This window comes from Cydia strobilella, chromosome 9 (genome assembly GCF_947568885.1).
Source record: "Cydia strobilella chromosome 9, ilCydStro3.1, whole genome shotgun sequence".
NCBI lineage: Eukaryota > Metazoa > Arthropoda > Insecta > Lepidoptera > Tortricidae > Cydia > Cydia strobilella.
In genome coordinates, this window is record NC_086049.1 from 6,334,826 (window position 1) to 6,357,967 (window position 23,142).

The window sequence follows — 23,142 nt, forward strand, 5'->3', positions numbered from 1 at the left end:
AAATTCTAGTGTATGCTCCTGCTGGGCAAAAATTATCCATCGGGGAGATTGGGTCGGCAACTCGTGTGTAATATCTCCGGTGTTGCAGGCGTCCATAGGCTACGGTAACTGCTTACCATCAGGCGGGCCGTATGCTTGATTGCCACCGACGTGGTATAAAAAAAAAGATTCCGATCGAGGTGCAATTTCCAAAACAGTTTTCATTTGTTAGTTGTCTAGATTTGAAGAAATCGTCGTTCACAAAAGAAAATCACGCCATGTACCCGAAAACCCTTCTTTAATTAACCCATTGAGTTCGAACGCCATATCTGGTTAGCAGTGACAATCAAAATATTCCAAATTTAAAATTCAAGGTCGTCTTTGGAATGGCTCATGAAACTCAAAAGGTTGAGGGTTCATTTCGACATTACAACAGTCTGTTTATATTGAAATGAACGTTTTGACAGCGCGGCTCAAACGGGTCTTCGGGCCGCGCGGCGCCGGGCTCGGGCAGCGCCTCGGGCTCGGGCTCGGGCTCGGGCTCCGGCTCCGGCTCCGGCTCCGGCTCGGGCTCGGAGGGCGACGAGGTGGAGTTCGTGCCGTCGTCGTGGGACTGCCGCGCCGAGCCCGCCAAGTCCTCGCTTCGCAGTCTGCCCGTTTCGCAGGTTAGTTTTCTATTTGATTGTGACTATATTCGGAAGTCATAAAAACGGGAAAGGTCAATGTGGAGATGACCGTCTTTCATCGCTTCTACTCATGCGATTGTACACACACTCCATTTACGGAAAGTCGGTAGAGCAGAAGGAGCGAAGCTCTCGCTTTCTGTCTGTGTAAATATAGGTAAAGAATTGATATAAAGAGAAGGGGTGAAATATCTCTCTCAGAAAAAAAAAAACAAGTCACCTATGTTATCATGGGTGCTTCAACTTTTTCAAAGTCGTTTTGGAGTTATAAATACGTGTATGTCTCTTGTATTTGTATAAGAACACTTTGCTTACTATATGAATATAAAAATTTACGATAGATTTAAATTAGCCTTTTACCCAAAAGTAAAAGACACGGCTAGATTAGATATTGCATTTTAATTTAGAATAACAACAATATATTAGCAAATGCATGTATGTATTTCTTTTCATGTATACACGGTGGCTAAAAAATAAGTGCATTCCAGTTGCCAGGGAGGTGTTTGGATTATACTAAGCAACTTTTACTATGGGACCAACCCCAAAATCGCGAAATAATATTTGACTGTTTCATACATTTTGGCTAGACCATTTTCTATGGGAGGGTAAATTTTTTTTTCGCGATTTCGTGGCTGGCCCGTTCCATGGTTGCTCAGTATAATCCCAAAACCTCCCTGGCAACGGGAATGCACTTTTATTTTTTAGCCAACCTATATATGTATACATTCCCAAAGTTTCAAAACATGTGTACGCTCTTACACCTTAGACAATAAAGTCGTGTTCACATATTTTTGAGCCTTTTTCTGGATCGATATTTTTGCCTTCGATTTAAATACTTGACTGTACATCAAGTATTTAAACCGAAATAGCGTGACCTACTTAATTACTCATATGTTATTGTATGCAGGACAATAAGAAGCGCGTAGTGTTCAAACGCCAGAAGTACCACTGCGTGTACGAGTACCCGCGCGAGCTGGTCGCCGTGGACGCCGACTCGCCCGCCTACCTGCCCGACCTGTCCACATACTCAGGTACACCCACAGTCCACAGTAGTACCACTGCTGTACGAGTAGGTACCCACGTACAGGTACTTTCATTAGCAATATCGTTAGCCAAGAAAGATTAATGTGAAAGCTTGTTTATCGACATCGATAAAATGCTAGGTCTTGACGAGCAAGCTCATTCGAAGCGAGTAAGACGCTTATTAGAGACGTAGAATCTCAGGTATGTGAAATACAAACGGCGTGGTTGCATACTTAGTTCCTTCTAATTTATTTAGCTACGTAACAGCTCTATATTTTTTTACGGGTTTCGTGGCTTGTTATTGCATTGCGTCGCTATGTCACTTTGGTTGGACATATTGAGAAGATAATAAATCAAGAAGTGAGTTTCCGAGTAAAAAAAGAGAAATCGATGCAAACATGTCTCAAATCAAATAGTGTTTTTGACATTAATATCTTGAGTTCGGTATGGCAACCGATTGTGTTTTTATCTTCAGATGTAGCAGACAGCAATGGCCGCATGTTGTTGTTATTGAACATTATGTGTGGTGTGATGTTTCAGAGTGGGACCCCGGCAGCGCGGAGGAGGCGGAGCTGGGCTACGGGCAGCTGTTCGGCGCCGCCTCACCGCTCGACCTGTACGGGACCATCGCCTTCGGAGCGGGTCACTATCATACTGTTTAACTTAACTACGAGTATATTACAGCCTAGAAACTAGAAACCTAGTTCCGTAAGCTGATCTGTTCAAAAGGAAAGCCAAATCATAAATAAAATATCTTAAGAATCGGTGTCTGATTTCCAAATTCATTTTTTGTGTATGAATAGTATATGAAGTGAAAAGCAGAGTGTGTTACGCGGTAGGACAACTTTGTCTTTGTAATGGGATCTAGGATCCCTCACGATGCGCAGGTTTCTTCTGATTCAGTTTGTTTTCGACGCGCGTATCTCGAAGAAATATTTTTTATTGTGATTATTGTTTCAGATTACGATGAGGATTTCTTCATATCGTCATCGGCCCGTCCGTTCGAGAGCCTCGGCGTGATGTCCACCACCAGCCAGTTCTTCCCCGGCATGCGCCTCAAGCCCCTCGACCTCCCCGCCGACGACGACTTCCCCCCGCCGCCCTCCCCGCTGGCGCCCCTCCCGCAGACGCGCACGCCCTCGCTGGACTTCACCACCCCGGATTCCGGCGTCGAGGACATCACCCCCGTCTCCACCTCCACGGATGAAGACTTCAAAACTAAGAAGCTCGAGGACGTCACTCAGTGGCGGAGCATGGACAGCGGCAGCTCCAGCGAGTCCGTCAGCCCGAGCTCCCCCGGCGGCGAGGCCCTCGGCGGCCTGCGACACACGCGCGACAAGCTCAAGCTGGACCTCCCGCCGAGCCCGCACATACCCTCGCCCAGACACAACAGGGTGTTCAACTTTGTCCTCGATAAACCCAAGAGGCGGTCAGAAACCGGCACGACCCCCCTCGTCATGACCGACGAGACCCCCGTCGTGGCCGGCTCCCTCCCCATCCCCCTGCCCGTCCCCGACTGCGAGGATGTCCCCGCCCCGGAGCCGACCTTCTCCACCTTCGGCAAGACCCTCCCTCGACCCGACCCGGAGCAGAAGATTATACTGACCGATGACGGAGAGAAGGCGGCCAGTCCCGTGAAGGAGCCCGTCCGCGGGGAGGGGACGGTGCTGGACAGCGGGGACGAGGATTCCGGCATAGAGAGCAGCGCTAAAGCCACGCTGGAGCGCAAAACCCCCAACGTTTCTTAGATATAGCTACGTTTCGAGCGTAGTGGTGGCGTGGCGTCAAAATTGTTCCTGGATCGTGAGGAAATCACTCACTTTCTTTAAAACCTGCGAAAGTGGCTCGACTTATGGTCGCGAGCATAACGACTCAATAAGAAACTGAGCGGGCGGCATAGCAGTCTGCCTCGCTCTAACATATCCGGCCACTTGTTTTGTATCCTCTAATGAGACACAGCTTTGAACGATTGGGAAGACGATGAATTTGTAGAAAGTAGAAAAAAATGGTCCTAGCAAGATTCGGGTTCTAAACATTGATTACGCCGCGCCACTGGCGTACATTGTTATAGCTCCGAGGCCTATGGTCCGATCGTTACTTTAGCTGATAGTATTACTAAGACTAGGTTAACGGTTAACTCGAGGCGTATAACGGTAATTCTTAGAAAAACGTTACCCTCTTGGCATTGTCGACTCAAACATGAAGAAACATTTAATTGATCATTAGGAGAGTTCAACTCATTGGACTGTTTCAGACAGTAGATCTTTTATACATGAAAATATACCCTTTTAACCATTTGTATTGAAATAGATGTTGTATATGGGCAAGCGACCGTCACGTCCGCAAGTGTTTAGTTCCTCACTGAATACATATCGAAGAACGCGTTATTTTATGCCATTTGGACTACCTTTTAGTCGAAATGGCATATTATTATTTTCTTTATCACAACATCATTAAATAATGCTAATTTATGCAATATGGAGATAGAAATGTTCATTATCAATAGGTTCACTCCTTAAATGTCATTTATTTTAAAAATGATTCGAATTTTCATACGATTTGTTGTAAAAAAATTATGACTATCACTAATGTTTATACAAAAGTTCCAAAGACAACCGTTATTAGCCTACAAAGCAGGTACTTATATACTTAATATAAAACTAGACCAATTTAGATCCCAATAGAAGTCGAGTCCAGAATGCCTGGAATGTTCCCAACTTGATATCTTATCGGGTCCAGAATGCCTGGAATATTCCCAGCTAGATATGTTCGGCGACGTTTACTGAACCCCGTTTGTTGGTAAATAAATACGAATTAATTAGCTAATCAGTTCAAAGTAACTGTGTAAATGTTTTCTTATCGTCGCGTCGCCAACAAAAGTAAATAATCAATAGTTTCACTTGACATTCGCCGAAACAATGAACTTAGAATGTCAATTTGACTCATCTGATATCTGATATGACCACTGCGTACAATTTAACGATATTTGTAATTTAGCCAATCTAAAGCTACGTCCACTAGCATTTTGTATGAATGCTAAATACCAACAATATTTTAGGGAGACTACAGATGTAAGGTACAAATAACCGGCAGTATCTAATATAAGTGCTTTGATACGTTTACAGTCCCGTGATGAAGCAGCCTAATTTTAATACTGTAGTACGATGGCCTATCCATTTATGTAAAGTTTTAGCCCATTCTTATACTTGCTAGATTTTTCATACGTAAAGTGTTACTCTAATTTTTAACATAGTGTAGAGTTGCGTTTGGTACGTCAAGAGAATGCTATGATTAAGGAACATCAGAAACTATTTCTACACGGACGAAAATTCAAAAATATCTGGCTCTTAATCTCATGACAATATAATGGTGTCTTTAAAGACGCTTCGTTCGTGGCGCGAGAGATGAAGGTTTCAGATGCTGTAAAATATAGGTATATTTAAAATCGTTGTTTCAATAACCATATTATAAAGTTGGGAGACTATAAACTACCTATATTTTACTCGCCTGTCAGTCCATTTATTAAACATAGTCGCAGATTGGAGGCAGAATCTCATTAGAATCTAGAGCGGAGACCCAAACGTGACTTAAGTTATTTAATGTCTGAATTATTTCATTTACGGTGATTTCACACACGCACAAGTGAATTCGCATCTTCCATCTATCGAACCTCGACATTATGAAATCTAAATTAAATATATCGGTATAAAATTGAGGTTACAAAGCCAATTCTTAGTTAAGTGAAAATTTATATTAGATAAGGTAGGAGTAGATGTAAAGAGTTGTGGTGATTATTGCGTATTCGGCGCCGGCGGACTGGCCGTATGTATCTAGTGTACTAATACAACATGTTATTGATCCAGTCACTGACACCTGCGTATGTTTAGGTACCGGCCCGTGCTGTGTATTAGAACCTATTGTTTTTCTTAAGGTTAAAAATGAATGGCTAACTTTGACACCTATTTGCGAGAGGTTAGATAAGTGTGTTTTAGTTAGTGCAAGCAGCAACAAAAGTAGCTTAGTTATGCAGTGTTAAAATGGTCTCTATTGTTAAAGCAATAAGGTATTTCGAGCATGGGCTACCTTGTGCTGTACTGTACTCGAACAAAGGCCTCGCCCGCGCCGGTCCCACGACACATCAATATAATATGCAATACGTCCAAGTGTGAACCTAATGTGCAATTCTTCTCATTTCCATATCATGGTGTTTTAGTTATTTAGTTACTCAATGTAAATATAATTTAATGATCCAAGGAAAAAATTTTAATATGAAATTTTATTGCTTATAATTATGTATTGTACGACACGTTTATTGTTCTGAACATTATTTTTACAGTTTTAGAATGTTTTCGTTAATGTACAGTTGTAAATACGGTAGGAGTCCATTTTGTTATGATGTAGTGGAGGTTTCGCGTCGAAGTATTCTGAAAGTATTGCGAAATCTCTAGACAGATTCCATTATACTACATCGCTAAAGAACAAGGAATTATTTGATTGAATGAATTGTCCAATAATGATGGTATTTATTGTTTGTAAGTTGTTATTGATTTGTATGAACTGTCCGCAGTATTTCGTGAATGTGAACGTTGAAGGTTTTCATATTGTGACTTTGTCTTGTCTTTTAAAAGTATTTCTATGGAGAAAAAAATAATGAATAAAACTCGTAACTCAATATATGCCTTTTATTTAAAACAATACATATAACTTCTCTTATAACATTAAATAATGTCAACCTAATTAATACATTTTTGAGATTCAATGTCCAATCAGTCAGGAATGCTAAATACGTAGTTATAGTTAAAGATGTATAAGTTATCAATGTTATCATAAGTATTAAATATAATATTTAGTTGTTATTTAGTTCCGTTACTATTTTTAAACATTGTTATTTTCGGTTTTTGGAACTGGAAATATAATTCCTAACGAATATGGTGTTGGAAATGGCTCGGTTTAGTTTACAAACTGTGGGAGAGATCGGTAATTCCAGGCTAATTCATAACAACCACAGGTGACATTAAAAAAAAAAAGTTGAATTTGGAATTTATTGCACGAGAATAAGGTAAACAATTGAATGAGTTTCCGAATGTCACATGAACCTAGCCAAGTGCCAAATGTTTGTAGAGAACGCCAACATAAACGAATCTTTAGTAATGTATGGAAATGATCACGTCACTTTTCGTTACATCTGTCATTAATCATGTCATAGTTGTCACGTTGACCAGGTACTCGGTTATTGTTCGTGAAGTCAGGGTCGCCGCCAGATGATGACGAGGCCGGAGGCGTCGCTGGTGGCCAGCAGGCTCTCGTCGTAGCTGAAGCTCACGCCCAGCACCGGCGACGCGTGCCCTGCAACACGACCACCCGTTACGATAAGGGTTATCTCACGGAAATGCCACGCCAAAGAAATTTGAACCTTCCTCGCATCGCGCCGTGCGTTGACGGCGCCGTTTAAATATGCAATCTAACTTGTGTAAAGAAGGTTCAAACTTCTTCACTCTAAGAAAAACACATTGATTATGCGAATCCTACAATAACGATTCTCATACCACTGATCAGTAGATATAAATCAAATAACCCAAAGAAAACGTAGGCGAAGATACAAGTATGTAATATAATAAGAGATGAAATAAAGGCATGAACTCACCTTCCAAATATTACAGTAGGAATGCTGCACGTGACGTACGTATAAACATTACAGGCTTGGTACTAACCTTGCAGCTTATTAACTACGGGCTGATTAGATGTGCCTTCAATGTCCAAGAAGTATACAGTGGCATCTTCGCTCCCCGTCACCACGCACACGCCACGCCGGAACGACATGATAGGACAGAAGGTGGACTTCACGCTGTGCTCGCGGTGCATGGTGGAGAAGCGCTTCTTTAGAGCCAAGGTGCCGTCGCGATCCGCGATCCTATGGATAATATTAAATTAAATAAATAAAAAATGTTTAGTCAAGAATAAATAGGTAAGGTATTCGCGAAAAGAAGTAGGAAGTAAAATGGTACAAAACCTCTTTGCTTATGGTATGAGAACTTTAGAAAAAAACAATTATAAAAGTGAATTCAAAACCGCAGATAACTTACGTGTAAACGAACGTTCTGTTTTGACGAAACCTGAGGTGGATGAGCTTATTGTAATGTGTTAAAATAAATTGGGGTGATGTCTTTTCAAAAAATAAGTTAAATATATATTCAAAACCGTAATTTACATTATTTGAAATATTCATTAATTCAGTGACGAAGCCCTCCAGTGGTAAAGGCCGGATTCGAACCGGCGTCTTTAGCAATCCTTGAACCCCTATAGGCCACCCCGCCACGGTGGAACCGGTCCCAATTTCTCGACTATTTTTTTTTATATACCACGACGGTGGTATATGCCATCTTACTAAGACTAGGCGTTTTTGACCAATTCTAAGGGCGAGCAGTACGCGCTTGCACCTCCTATACGAAGTCCTTACGAAATGAGGGCTACCGTTTTTGTGCTCACCAGTTGGCACCATTGTAGATGTAGGTCCAGAAAAAAAATCTCAAAATTCTTCTATGCTTATTTTTATAAAATGAATACGTTCTAATATACACAAAGGTATTTTAACGTCTAAATGTGCCATTTTTTCAACCCGTTTATTTTTGCATATATTTTAGTTGGTACTTTTTTTTACCCACTTACATTTATTGAGCTACATAGTATATCTATTGTTTACCATGATTAATCAAAGATGGACAAAGATTAACCACAATTATGAATAAGGAGTGAAAATTTCCGATAAAAAAGCTTGAAACTCCTAAAACTTCTATGCATTTGACATTTTGAAAGACCTCCATCTACACTAGCGCCCCCTAGCGGCGAAATTAAACGCGGTAGCCCTCATTACGATATAGCGATAGAGATTGCTGCTGCCATCTATACACAACTTTGGGAACAAATCAAAAATATTTAATAAAATAAATTGGGACCGGTTCCGCCGTGGTGACGTGGCCTAGGGGTTCAAGGCGTTAGCCCGGATTGCTAAAGAGGCCGGTTCGAATCCGGCCTTCACCACTGGAGGCCTTCGTCACTTTTTCTTTAATATATGACATCTATTCCAGATTATTATTTATATATAGTAGTGTGACTACTTAAAACACAAATCAAAAATATTTAATACAATAATTTGAAGTGTTTCCAAAGTTGTGTGTAAATTCAGTGATCAAAAAGTGGTTTGCTAATTTTGAAGACAACCTAACTACATAGGTTCATACAAACACTGCAAGATAAATAAAAGCCTATTTTAAAATAAAATTTATTAGAACAAAAAATACACTCAAGACGTTAGAGCAACAATGTAGACAAAGAGCAACTGAAGGTACTATTAGTTATTCTGTGACTGAAGTGCAGTGCAATCACAGAATAACTAATAGTACTACCGTACAGAAAATTCACTCCTTCACAAAAGCCAGATTTAGGTACAAAATTATACCTACATTCGCCGCCTGCAAGCAAAATTGAAACTTATAACCGCGCACGAACCGTGAATCTTTGCGCGCCGCAGTTTTATGATCGAGCTGCTAACCTACTGATTTATTATTTTTAAGATAAATATGTAGAAATTACAAACGTTGATTCTGTAAACATAACATTTTTAGCCGGAGATAGTATGTCTGATTCTCACGGAAGTAGGTATGCCACAGAAGTACTTATTCCTTTGAAATAATATAATATAATTATAAATAATTAAGTTACCTAACACTTAGTAGGAAAAATGTCTGTGAAAGAAACAAAGATAACCCAAAATATTAACAGTACAAGCAGAAATCACATTTTTTCATATTTTACTAACTTAAAACCTTCTTACAATGTTTGTGAAATAGAAAACTACTGAACAGCTAGTTTTTTTATTCTAAAAACAGAAATCACATTTTTAGTAGTCTTCTAACAAAAAATCTACTAAGAATGTCTCTAAAATATAAAATGCAATCATTGTGAATATTGTCAGTTTACAAATCATTTTGCATAGCATGAAAAATCGTTCTGCGTACATTGTCCCAGCCACTCCGCTTAGTTTCCATAATTAACTTCTGCTCCAAATTCTTAAGGTCATCCTCTATTTCTTCACTCAGTTTTTCATTCTCTGCCTTATGTAGAACATTCATTTCCTCGTATCTGAAATAATGACCAATAACATAGATAAATATTATAGAAAATGATAATACTGCCTTTGTGAATTTACATAAAACTAGAATTCAGTACAAACTAACCTCTTTTTAAAAGTGTCATGGAAGTCCCACAACAACTTCAGATTTTGCTTATGGGCAGCACTAGACTGTTGAATGCACTTCAATAGAGCTCCAGTGAGTTGCTCTAGTTTATCTTGATTTTCTATCATCTGTGCCTGATTAGCATCTAGTTTCGTTATAATATTTGACAAGTTGTTTAGCATAAGATCATTACATTGTTGTCTGAAACAATATAGTAGATTATAATCAAGAAGTAATTGAAAAGGTAAATTACCAAAGAAGCCAAAACTGTAAAGAAATGACTATTACCTTGATTCTATTTGCTGCATAATTGCGTCCCGCACTTTCTGAGGTGTCTCAGATGCTTGACATGCTGAGATCTTTCTTTTTTTCATGCTTACTTGTTGATCAATCATTAATCTGGACACGTCATCTTCTTGTATTGCTGGTGCCGCTGATTTATTACGCTTTTGAGGTCCAGTCTTAGGAGATTCTTTTACAAACTGGCTTTTATTTATTAAATCGTTTAGATCATCCCCCAAGAACTTTGATTTACCAGTTTTCTTTGCGTTAGACATTTTATTAAATCACTTAAGTTTACCAAAACTAGTTAAAGAGCAAATAGTATCTGCTTATATCGTACAAATTTACGAAATACGGCGACGAATACTGAATACTCGTAAAACTTTTTTTTGTTTCCCGCCAAAAGCACGTTTACCCGCTCTTTTTACTTTTAAATAATAGGCATTCGAATTTTAAATTACAATAAAAAAGAAAAAGTACTTCACAATGGTAACAGAATTATAGTTGGTCAAACCAAATTGTCAGTAAATAAGAACAATAAAAAACTATACTCATCCTTTTCTTTTGGGTGCTAGTACTAGTGTAAGACAAAGATAGTATGATTTTCTCTGTCTATGTTTGAAATGAGACAGTCCTTTGACAAACTAGTTGGTCAAGCAAATCTTGTCAGTAGAAAAAAGCGGCAAATTTAAAAAACCGGCCAAGTGCGAGTCGGACTCGCGCACCGAGGGTTCCCTACATTATATCATTTTAACAATGTATTTTTTATGCGAAACGTGAGTGAAAGGTAAATTGCTGTTTACGATTTATGACGTATTAAAAAAAACTACTTACCAGATCTCGTTCAAACCAATTTTCGGTGAAAGTTTGCATGGTAATGTACATCATATATTTTTTCAGTTTTATCAAAGATAGATAGATATAACTCCGTAATAGATGGATACAGTCTAAGGAAAAAACGTGCCTCGAAAATCAAGAAAATTTGATTCTCGCTCAGAGGGCGCTACTAGTTTTGGCCTACAGTCGTATAGATGGCGTTAACGGTTTCGTTTGTTATTTAACAATTTTAACGCATATCAGTGAAAGAACATGGGTCAAAATCATAAAAATAATTAATTCAAATAAAAAAAATCATTTATCTATATTTAAATACATTCTATCGTATTTTTATAAATCTTCATTTTTAGTTTTAAAGTGTGTCGACAGATGGCAGTGAATTTACTGGGGTTACAAAATTTACTATGACAGTACCGCTCTAGTTTTATCATTCTCTTATTTTAGAAGTTACAGACACATTTTACATTTTACCAGTTTGGAAGTGTCTCTCGCGCAAACTATTTAGTTTAGAAAAAAATGATATTAGAAACCTCAATATCATTTTTGAAGACCTATCCATACACGTATGGGTTTGATGAAAAAAAAATTTTCGAGTGTCAGTTCCAAGTATGGGGAGCCCACAAAATTTATTGTTTTTTATTTTATTTTTGTGTGAAAATCTTAATGCGGTTTACAGAATACATCTACTTACCAAGTTTCAACAGTATAGTTCTTATAGTTTCAGAGAAAAGTGGCTGTGACATACGGACGGACAGACAGACAGACAGACATGACGAATCTATAAGGGTTCCGTTTTTTGCCATTTGGCTACGGAACCCTAAAAATGTAGGCTCGAAATGTTAGCGTCCCATAGAAAATTTGAATTTCGCGCCTTTTTCTACTGACAAGATTTGCTTGACCAACTATATATATATGAACTCAATAGTAGAATTGAAATATAAATACCTTGTGATAATTGTGCCTATTCTTTCCAGTCTACTACTCGCCATTTTTATACTTTAATATCTTGATTTTAACTGATAATTTGAAGGGAATTTAGGTTAAAATTAACTGAAGTAAATAAATAAGTATGCGAACTGAACTGACCATTTGACACACTACACTACAGACTAGTGTTGCCAGAACACAAATCTTAATCGAAATATTTAGTTTCAAGATTGAATCGAGCCATGCCATCTAATGGTGATTACACACTGCGAAACAAGTGTGATATTTTTCTTATAATGTCTCGTTCTTTTTTTCGTTTGTTATAGACAGTTGCACGAAAGAAGACATAGCTAAGGGTGGCATTCTAATTCCACCTGTCCAATTTCTTTGTCCAATGTGTATTTGCATCTCACATTTTGCTTAGTGAGAGAGTGAGACGCAATGCACATTGGATCAAGACATTGGACAATCGGAATACCAACCTAAGTGCATCTCCTTCCTAGTTCTGAGCATAGATTAACTTATATATATATTAGTTTGTCTCATTTCAAACATAGACAGAGATAATCATACTAAGATACTATCTTCATCTTACACTAGTACTGGCACCCAAAAAAAGAGGATGAGTATAGTTTTTTTGGTTCTTATTTACTGCCAATTTGGTTTGACCAACTATAGTTGGTGAAGCAATCTTGTCAGTAGAAAAAGGCGGCAAATTTAAAAAATGTAGGCGCGAAGGGATATCGTCCCATAGAAAATTTGAATTACGCGCCTTTTTCTACTGACAAGATTTGCTTGACCAACTATAATTATAACGTTCTGATTTTGAGTGATTTGATTTTTTGATGATATACTTAGTGGATATAACCAAATGGAGACGCCAAGTCTGTAATTTTCTGTACAAAACAGTCTGCCGATTTTTGCGGGGAAGGGGCACGTCAAATGTATACGTAACGTAAAAATAAAAATAGCCATATGTAAATGGCTACTCCGTTTGGTTATATCCTCCAAGACGACATACGACATCGGTGGCGCGCTCTCACCGCCCGCTGCACGCAGGTGATGAGGCCGCGCTTGCAGTTAACAATCATGCCTCATCACTTATTTCTATTTGCCTTTTCTCTGAATTCAATACTACAAGCATAGATATATCGAAGGAAACACCAGTGTTGGCCGAAACGTTAATGCAATTAACTAACTAACTAACTGTAACCGTCCGTTATGGTTCACGGTTCAATTTGTACTGGTTAATGGTTAATTGTAATTAACGTTCGGCCAACACTGGGAAACACGCATTATATGAAATCCCCTTTATTATTTTCATCTATTTAATCAATATCACAAGTAAAACTCATTTTTCAAGGCATTCTCTTCTTAGATTTAGGACACTCACATTCTATTAGACCGCGGGCCACGAACAGATTTCCATGACCAATCGCCTCCCGGGCGAAAACTCGTATAGTGGTTAACGGCTATGTATGATGAACCCTCGTGAACGTCAGCTGCCGCTCCGTTGGTGGGTTGAGGAATGGCAGCAAATAAAGTCTATAAAAAATTTTTTGTCGTCGCCTCCCGCTTGATACTTTGTCAGATGATAGTTTAGATGCTATTGTGAATAAACAAAATCGTCAGCCGATTGTATCGCTGTGGAAAGACCGTCAGCTGGTCACATGAACATGTAAAAAAGAAAATTATTTTTAGGCATCGGCGTTATCTCCTCCCGTTTGATACTTTGTCAGATGATAGTTTAGATGCTATTGTTAATAAAACAAATTGTCAGCCGGTTGTATCGCGGTGGAAAGACCGTGTTACGCGTTTCGGAAGCTGCCATTTCTCAACTCACCAACGGAGCGGCAGCTGACGTTCACGAGGGTTCATCATACATAGCCGTTAACCGCTATACGAGTTTTCGCCCGGGAGGCGATGACTGACGAAATTTGCGCCTGGCTCGCGGTCCATATGGAGTGTCCGACATTTAATTTCCAATCAAAACAACCATAGTCAACTTTATTAGCTGCTTCTTTACACATTGTCAGATCTCACAAACAAATGAAGTCGCTTTTAGGAATTACCGTAGGGACAGTGGACATTCGCGGTCGACCCTATTTGAAGGGTCTACGGAAAGAACATGTCTAGTCACATTTTTCGGAAAATGAAATTTTAATATCAAAATGTAGAGCTCATAATGAACTATTATTTACATCTTCTGTTACAGCTATATAATACACTAATATGACATTTTTCTACATTAAAAAAAACACAAGAAAATAACGAGACAGCTAGGGAAAAACGTGCTATTATATCACACAAAACAAAATAGAGAAATCGTTTATGTAGTATCTAATATGTGCCAGGCCGCTGTTTAGTGTTCAGTAAAGACTATAAAGCTTTCCAAATGGTCGTTTCATTCATTGTACCTACGACGCTACAATACGAGGGCTGCCTTTTATATTTCGGGATTTGAATAAACTAGGTAGTGCTGAGGTTATAAACGAGTAGTTTAAACATTTTGGCACGAAGGGTTCCGTCTCTCTATATCTATAAAAACGGCAAAAAATCACGTTTGTTTTATGGGAGCCCAACTTAAATATTTATTTTATTCTGTTTTTAGTATTTGTTGTTATAGCGGCAACAGAAATACATCATCTGTGAAAATTTCAACTCTAGCTATCATGGTTCATTAGATACAGCCTGGTGACAGCAGACAGACGGACAGAGGAGTCTTAGTAATAGGGTCCCGTTTTTACCCTTTAGGTACGGAACCCTAAAAAGAACTACGAGGAAATAAATTTTGCGACAATGAAGAAGTGAAGGAGGCTATTTCGCCTCATTTTGAGGGCATTCGAAATATTTTCGATGGTCTCTACATAAATTAATTAGTCGATCTGAAAAATGCATTAACTCGAGGGTAAATATATTAAAAAAGAAAATACTTCTATTGTTTTATTTAATTTGCAAATACTTCATTCCGCGAATATTTGTACCTCCCCTCGTAATAGTGAATAATTTACCTAAGTTTAACGCAGGGTACAGCGCACAGCAGGGTAACAATGAATTTTCTACAAGTAAAGCTTGTTACGTCTCGGCTGAAGAAGACTGTAAGTTGTTTACAGCGGTCTGCAGTGCGGAGTTTATCGGGGGTCATCTCAATTATTACAACAGTTCGGTCCCCATTTTAACAGCCAAAGGCAAAATTCAGGTACGAGATCCCTGCCCAGCACGCCTTAGCTACCTAAAAGACCTACCTGTACAGGTAGAGCGTGTCGGTGGCCACGCTGGCGAGCAGCGCGGGATGGCGCGCCAGCCAGGGGCTCCAGCTGAGGCAGGACACGGCGCCGTCCACGCAGCAGCGGCGCATCTTGCTCAGACAAGACCTACCTGAACAGGTAGAGTGTGTCGGTGGCCACTCTGGCGAGAAGCGCGGGATGGCGCGCCAGCCAGGGGCTCCAGCTGAGGCAGGACACGGCGCCGTCCACGCAGCAGCGGCGCATCTTGCTCAGACAAGACCTACCTGAACAGGTAGAGTGTGTCGGTGGCCACTCTGGCGAGAAGCGCGGGATGGCGCGCCAGCCAGGGGCTCCAGCTGAGGCAGGACACGGCGCCGTCCACGCAGCAGCGGCGCATCTTGCTCAGACAAGACCTACCTGAACAGGTAGAGCGTGTCGGTGGCCACGCTGGCGAGCAGCGCGGGATGGCGCGCCAGCCAGGGGCTCCAGCTGAGGCAGGACACGGCGCCGTCCACGCAGCAGCGGCGCATCTTGCTCAGACAAGACCTACCTGAACAGGTAGAGTGTGTCGGTGGCCACTCTGGCGAGAAGCGCGGGATGGCGCGCCAGCCAGGGGCTCCAGCTGAGGCAGGACACGGCGCCGTCCACGCAGCAGCGGCGCATCTTGCTCAGACAAGACCTACCTGAACAGGTAGAGCGTGTCGGTGGCCACGCTGGCGAGCAGCGCGGGATGGCGCGCCAGCCAGGGGCTCCAGCTGAGGCAGGACACGGCGCCGTCCACGCAGCAGCGGCGCATCTTGCTCAGACAAGACCTACCTGAACAGGTAGAGCGTGTCGGTGGCCACGCTGGCGAGCAGCGCGGGATGGCGCGCCAGCCAGGGGCTCCAGCTGAGGCAGGACACGGCGCCGTCTACGCAGCAGCGGCGCAACTTGCTCAGCGCTCCCCCGGCGCCCTCCAGACGGTAGCTCACTATCACGCCCTGCAAAAATACCACCGATTTGACAGTAAATGTTTTAATTCTCCAGTGTATTTTGCTTTTCTATATGAAGATACGGAATGCTAGGTTAGAGTCGGACCACGCTAAGTTGTTAAGCCAAGTGCTGCGTCGAGTATGGAGCTTTGAGAGATATGGGATATGTATGAATTCTTACTGCCATGTTTGTGTAAAGTTAGCATGGTCAGAGTGTACTGATATTTGACAAATACGGCCAAGTAAAATGTCAACGCAAATGAACCGTAAAGCGTATAGTCTATTGGGTACAATCAGCTGAAGAAGTTGCTCAGCAGGCAAGGTTCTCAAAATGGACAAAACACTATCGTTAAGTAAATAAGAGCGTGGTAGGTCATTTTAACCAACTCACCCGCTTAACTAATTCTGCTGCTGTAGGTATTCTGCTGCGGTAAATTTACAAAGCTGTGATATGTGTGACTTGATAGAAGTGACATAGAACGTACCTTGTCGTTAGCAGCCCAAAACATTCGTCCGCTCGATTCGCAAGCTATCGAAAGCACTCGTCCGCCCAGAATGCTGCTCCCGCCTGAAAACATTATTACGTAACCTGTAACCTGCCCAAACCCATTTCAAACTTCATCAAATAAATTCATAACTATTAAATAAAAAATTGAAAAACCCTACGTTTTGTTGGATATAGCGTAGACTACGCTTTATTCACCAAAAACTATTCATTTTATGCCAAAAATGCCTAACATCATTTTGAAAAAGCGCTGACACTTCAAACTGTTGGACCGACTTCTATCAAACATAGCTAAAAACCACCGTGAGGAAACTCGCTTTCACCCAAAAAAACGCATCGAAATCAGTCCATCCGTTGGAGAGCTACGATGCCACGGACAGACATCAGACAGACATTGCCGTCGAACATATAACATCCCTTTTTTTGCGTCGGGAGTTAAAAATCATCATTGAATGCCAAGATGGATCTTATAGTTCCATTTAGCTCCCTCACAGTTTCTGATATCTTCTACCTGTTGGTTAATCACGCTGTATCTAAGTAGGTACAATGATAAATATTTGTAATGGCATATCTCACCTCTCGGGTATATTCCTGTGGACACGTTCAGCACTTCCACCATCCCCTTCGCATTTCCTGCCTGGTTACTTGGGGTTAAGGAATTACAAAGCAATTCACATTACAGTACGATTACATAAATGCTTCATTACATAATTGCTAATTATTAATCAGACTTTATACAGGATGTTTTATCATCATTTAGCCATACTATCCAAAGGAAAATTATGTAGGTAAGTCATACCGAAACAGTTTTGATATTGGGAGCACCTTTCATACATCTCTTTTTAATGGACTGTAAATAAGCACAGCACAGCACAGCGCGGCAGATTCGCCATGTAATGCACATAGGAAATTAAAGAAAAAACCAATAATAATTGGTTACAATGCGCGCCAATTCCGTGCATTAGGAGGTCGAGGAAGTGGGGGGGTGTGCGCCGCGACTGGGATACGTAGAAAGGAAGGAGGGAGGCCTTTGCTCAGCAGTGGGACACTCTAGGATCATATATACTTAAATAATAATAAAAAAAGCTCATTTGAAAACATGGGTAAGTGCACAAAAGGATACAATGACCATATTATTGTTGGCGGGCTGGAAAGCGACGGCGAGCAGCGGCGCGCGCAGCTGGTCCCGCACGGCGCGCAGGCGCACGCGCCGCGACACGTCCCACACCACCAGCAGCCCGTCCAGCCCCACCGACACCACCAGCTCGTTCGACGCCGACCAGTCGCAGCCTGTACAGTACATGCATACGGGGTGTAAACGAGACACGAGACACTGTGCTTCTTTGCGGTCTAAGGGGGTGGCGGACATGTCAGTCCTTAGCGCCTATACATTTTTCAAATATGCCGTCTTTTCTAGTAACAAAGCACATTCCGCCGCTAGTCACCTGTGACGGGCTGCGTGTGTCCCTCCAGCACGAAGCTGACGCGCGGCGGGGACGCCGTCACGTCGCAGATGGACACGGAGCCGTCGTGTGACGCACAAGCTAATTTAGAACGGTCGTTGTTGGCGAACTTCACTACGCTCACTTGCTCTGAGTGCTGAAATTAAAAAAAAAAGTATTGGTTATTGAAATTGATTTCATGTTTCAAAAGGTATTTTACCTAAAGGTGATGGCTACGACTATTTTATATAGCACGCAATAGTAAACTTTATTGAAATGCATGAAGGTTTACTTTTCTTAATTTTAACTGTTAAAGGTAACGGTCGAGATAAAAGAAATACACGATTCATGCTTCATCGCCTCCTTCAAGTCCTAAAAACACTGCATAAAAAATACATATATAAAAACGGTGGGTGGTCATTTTTGCTATATACAATCGAAGTGTGCCCTATAAATAAAAGAGTATAAAGGATTAATATTAAACACGAGTGATTATGGCAGTCAAGTTTTCAACAACGTAACAATCGGGTGTAGTTTATAAAGACTGCAATAAATACATATTTATGTTTAAGCAATGAATTATAATTATCAAAAAATAACTGTGCTTTTCTGACCTGGTCAAAAATATGGTGTACTCCAGTGAATGCATAGTTCTCTGATATTGACATTTCATTTTTCTTCTTGTTGTTGGAGCTCTGTGGGAAGTCATCAAGCGCCAGACTAGCCTGGAATTTTTCACAGAAAAAATATTTAAAGTTAAAAGTTATGTGAACATTTACCAACCCGAAAATAGTTTAATTTATATATAATATTTACTCTTTAAAAAAATCTGCTAGGGAAGTTTGGATCTATTTTTATTACCTATTAATTGGGTTAAATTTAATTTAAAAACTGTAATATATGTCATCTATTACAGTTTTTAATTTATATATAGTAGTGTGACTACTTAAAAAACACAAATCAAAATATTTAATAAAATAATTCGATTTGTTCCCAATTTGTTAGAAAATTTAATGAGGTTGACCTTCCATTGAAACATAGTGTAAATGGGGCATTTTCTATGAAAAGGGACCTTATTGTCGATGGCGCTTACGCCGCACAGCGTCGCGCGGCATTGTATTTATATCGGAGGATCGTTAATAATAACGTAAACGCCATCGACAATAAGCTCCCTTTTTATAGAAAATACCACAAATTATAATGCACATTGGGTGGCTGAAGATTAACACTGTGCAAAGAATTCCATTTGTGTTCCAGTCTTGGCAGTGAATATTTTAAATTATTATTATATATTTTGCTCAGATAGCATACCTAGACCTTGAAAACCCCCAGAGCATTATTTTTCTTTCAAGGTTTATAATGTAAGTACTGTACCTTACTACTAGATCTTTGGCGTGAGGAAGCTGAGCTGATTGATATATTGTCCTGGACACCATAGCGGCGCTGCAGCAGCTGGCTCCGGATGTGGAGGTACTTCTTTATTGTCTCTATGTCCTACAATACAACACATAACCACAAATACAAAATGAGTAAAAAAAAAACAGGACAAGTGCGAGTCGGACTCGCCCACCGAGGGTTCCATACTTTTTAGTATTTGTTGTTATAGTGGCAACAGAAATACATCATATGTGAAAATTTCAACTGTCTAGCTATCACGGTTCATGAGATACAGCCTGGTGACAGACGGACAGAGGAGTCTCAGTAATAGGGTCCCGTTTTTATGTCTCCTTTGGTATTGTGTTATTTAAAAGTTATTTATAGCCAGAATGTTACGACACAGACCACAAATGTATATTTTAAAAAACATTACCCTCCTCCTTTGGCAGTCGGGTAAAAAGAAAACTATGTATAGAAAAAGATAAAACAAAAATCGAATGGAGCAAACAGTAAAACTAAATATTTATGCTTAAAGCTAAAGCAACATATTTAACTCGTCCACATACACAATTCTAATTTGTATGAAATCCTTGTTTATGCCAGCACATTCCGGGAGTCAGTAAGTACTCTAGCAAGATAATTGTTATTATAGTATTTGAACAAAAAACAATTAATATGAACTTGAAATGCCATCTTGATTTCCCAGTAAGTGCTTATCTATTAACTACTAAGTACTAAAAAATTCAGTGTTTGTTTGTTTGTGGCTTGATAACAGCCTGTGTCTGTTTTCAAATAAATTCCAAGAACATTTCAATGGAAAATTCTTTGTCAAATCTGTTTTCCTTGAAGTTCTTATTTGTATTATTATTGTTATTCTAGGCCAAAGAATAGGCATAGCCATCCAGCGGGGTAATGTAGCCAGCCTCATGGGCACCCTTCCGCAGGGGACAGACTTGGGGGACCTTTCATAGGTGTGTTTTTATCTAAATTAATATTTAAATTTTAAAGTAGTTTTATTTTAATGTTAGTTTAGTTTTAATTTGTTTAGTTTATATGTAGTTTTTTTTTTATATGTGTGTGTTTTAATTAAATAAATTTATAGATTAAAGACTGTATCGTTAAGTATAAAGACAACTTTACTTAGCCGTTTTGTTTTTCTTATTTGTATGTCCATATAACTAATTAAATCAGTATAAATAATTAGAAATCATCTCCAGTTCTTAGAAAGTCCTGAGAATTGTAGGCTATTTGATCCAAAAATGGCTCTTAATAGTGCTTCTTAGAACTTACATATTAAGTATAATTAATTTATAGCAGGGGTCGGCAACAGGCCCGTGAACCTCTCACTTGTGGCCCGTGAGCCTCACTGGCTATTTTGTATGTAGTTTTGACAAACGACAATACCTCATAAAGTCATAAATATTAACAAAGTGCAGCCCGCATCAACTTCGTTAACTACTATGTGGCCCTTGGCTCCTAAAAGGTTGCCAACCCCTGATTTATAGGTTTAAGTTTGTCAGTAATTTGTCTGGTCATTTTATTGTCTGAGTATAATTTTATATGATGAAGATATACATTGTGTGAGATTTAGATTAGCCCCAATTATGCCCAGTTTCCTCTCAAATTTGAAGGGACAGTATATTTTGTAAAAAAAATGTGCCTGTACCAATCTAAGAATAAAGTTACAAGATGGACCCCAGACTCTATGTAACTTACTTTGAATTTAGCATTCTCTCTCAGCAATTGACTGCGTCTTCGTATGTATAAGGTTTCTGTAAACATGAGAACAAAAGTATCTGTACAACAAGTATTCCAATATCTGTCATATTCAAGTGTCTTTACATAAATGATATTAGTACAGTATTAATGATTAATAAATGTATCTTACTGAAGTTGGGATTATTCGGAGCTCTGTAAGCATTGAAGCGAGCGTCTAAAGCAAATATTTGTTGTTGAAACGCTGCTGCCATGTTTATTAATTTATTTTGACTGTTTTCTAGAATGTGATATGACAATTTTTTCAATTCATAGTGTTATTACAATGATTTAATTCCTAAATAAGTTGTGAAAATAAATAAAAACAAATCGAAATAAGGGACACAACACAGCAAATATGACATTAATGTAATGACATTTCCGTTCTTCTGACGGACGACAGTGACAACGTCATTTTGGTCAACTAGCGATTTTAAATATATCTGAAACAGTCCACCCTGCTTACCAACAGCAAGATGGGATTTTCTTAAGGGCCCTCCACACTCATGCGCGAAATCGACTCCACACTCGCGTTTGCGGCTTCGCGCCGTGATTCGCGTATGAGTGTGGAGGGTCCTTTAGGGTTACTGAAGGTCTACCGCTAACTACGATCGACGTGTGGCCTCCCTCTCACACTTACGTACAAATTTACAAGTGCGTCAGAGAGGCAACACGTCGAACGTGGTTCGCGGTAGGAAAGAGCCTTAGTGCCTTTTCATCAATATTTTTGTTTAATTGTTACTGTTTTGTTCCTCAAATAAATATTTTTCATTTAATAACTTTTATAAAGCTACTATAATTTTACCTAAAACTACCTAATACCGGTCAATCGCTCTAATGCTAACAAGGCTATCAAAGCTCACCCATTTACGGCAAATATTATAAAATTTCCATAATATCTCATTATTTTCTAAGTTATTTTGCAAGCCGAGGTGACACCTTGCTAGCCTAGCTAGCGACATCGGCCACCGGCCACAGACAGGAGCATAGATTAGTATATGTTATTAGACTCATTAGGTACTTACTTACCAGAGATCTGCTAACGCAACGAAGTTATAATATTTGGAAATAAGTAAAGAATAAGTATAGACATACATTTACTACCTCGCTTCATTTACTTCAGGGACCGGCCCGCTATCCCTTATCGGGGTTTTATAAGGGTATTGCATAAGGCTTAACTCACTATACCCTTTACCAGACGAAACCCTTTGTTTTGCTTTTAAAAACCCTTATATAAAGCTACCACATTTGAGTAATCGGTAGCCCAAATACCCTTAAAAAACCCTTATCATCCGCTCACCAACACCTTGCATATTGCTTATAAGGGTTAGCCTTATAAAGGGTTTCCCTTTTAGCATATAAGCGTGCTAATTTAAGTCGTCTACCTTGTTCATAAAGCACACATTACTTCGAATCCGAGCGATCGTCGGCGGCGACGGCGGCGTTCTTTGACTAGGCACCAGGGACCGGACAACCCTTTCCGCGATAAAACCATTTCAATGGGCGACACTTAAACACGGCTAACACATTGAAAGACTTTCCCTTTTGAACTGCAAGCCCATTCATACCCATACCTTTGACTAACCCTTACCGAAAAGCTAACCAAAAATAAGGCTAGCTCTTAATAAGGGTTACCCTTATCTTTAAGCGCTTTTTATAAAGGTTTCCCTTTGCGTGAAAGAGACAGGATTAGTACATATCTACGGTAGTGTATGAAAAGGAAAGAAAATAAGTGCCTAGTCAAAGAACGCCGCCGTCGCCGCCGACGATCGCTCGGATTCGAAGTAATGTGTGCTTTATGCACAAGGTAGACGACTTAAATTAGCACGCTTATATGCTGAAAGGGAAGCCCTTTATAAGGCTAACCCTTATAAGCAATATGCAAGGTGTTGGTGAGCGG

At 39.9% G+C, this 23,142-nt stretch overlaps 3 protein-coding genes across 5 annotated transcripts in view; 1 reads left to right on the forward strand and 2 right to left on the reverse strand.

Moving 5' to 3' along the window:
- Window positions 1-6,357, forward strand: part of LOC134744166 (uncharacterized) — a 68,768-nt gene extending 62,411 nt beyond the window's left edge. For all 3 annotated transcript variants that reach the window (XM_063677872.1, XM_063677874.1, XM_063677873.1), the window contains 4 exons: window positions 447-644; window positions 1,570-1,693; window positions 2,226-2,327; window positions 2,646-6,357. In XM_063677872.1, the coding sequence (XP_063533942.1) occupies window positions 447-644; window positions 1,570-1,693; window positions 2,226-2,327; window positions 2,646-3,433 (1,212 nt within the window). In that variant the 3' untranslated portion in view covers window positions 3,434-6,357. The remainder of the gene's footprint in view (window positions 1-446; window positions 645-1,569; window positions 1,694-2,225; window positions 2,328-2,645) is intronic.
- A 223-nt stretch (window positions 6,358-6,580) lies between these two features.
- On the reverse strand, window positions 6,581-21,595 carry LOC134744198 (WD repeat-containing protein 13-like). Its single transcript, XM_063677918.1, has 11 exons — window positions 21,376-21,595; window positions 21,204-21,259; window positions 19,485-19,604; window positions 18,725-18,835; window positions 18,114-18,267; window positions 17,792-17,958; window positions 17,245-17,305; window positions 16,649-16,731; window positions 16,009-16,172; window positions 7,397-7,596; window positions 6,581-7,031 (listed from the first exon to the last, which is right to left on the reverse strand). Exons 1-11 carry the CDS (start codon window positions 21,455-21,457, stop codon window positions 6,931-6,933), a joined length of 1,299 nt encoding a protein of 432 aa, XP_063533988.1. The 5' UTR covers window positions 21,458-21,595; the 3' UTR covers window positions 6,581-6,930.
- On the reverse strand, window positions 8,869-10,482 carry LOC134744191 (uncharacterized). Its single transcript, XM_063677910.1, has 3 exons — window positions 10,208-10,482; window positions 9,920-10,120; window positions 8,869-9,824 (listed from the first exon to the last, which is right to left on the reverse strand). The coding sequence occupies exons 1-3, from the start codon at window positions 10,474-10,476 to the stop codon at window positions 9,659-9,661; spliced, it is 636 nt and encodes a 211-aa protein (XP_063533980.1). The 5' UTR covers window positions 10,477-10,482; the 3' UTR covers window positions 8,869-9,658.
- Window positions 21,596-23,142: the final 1,547 nt, after the last annotated feature.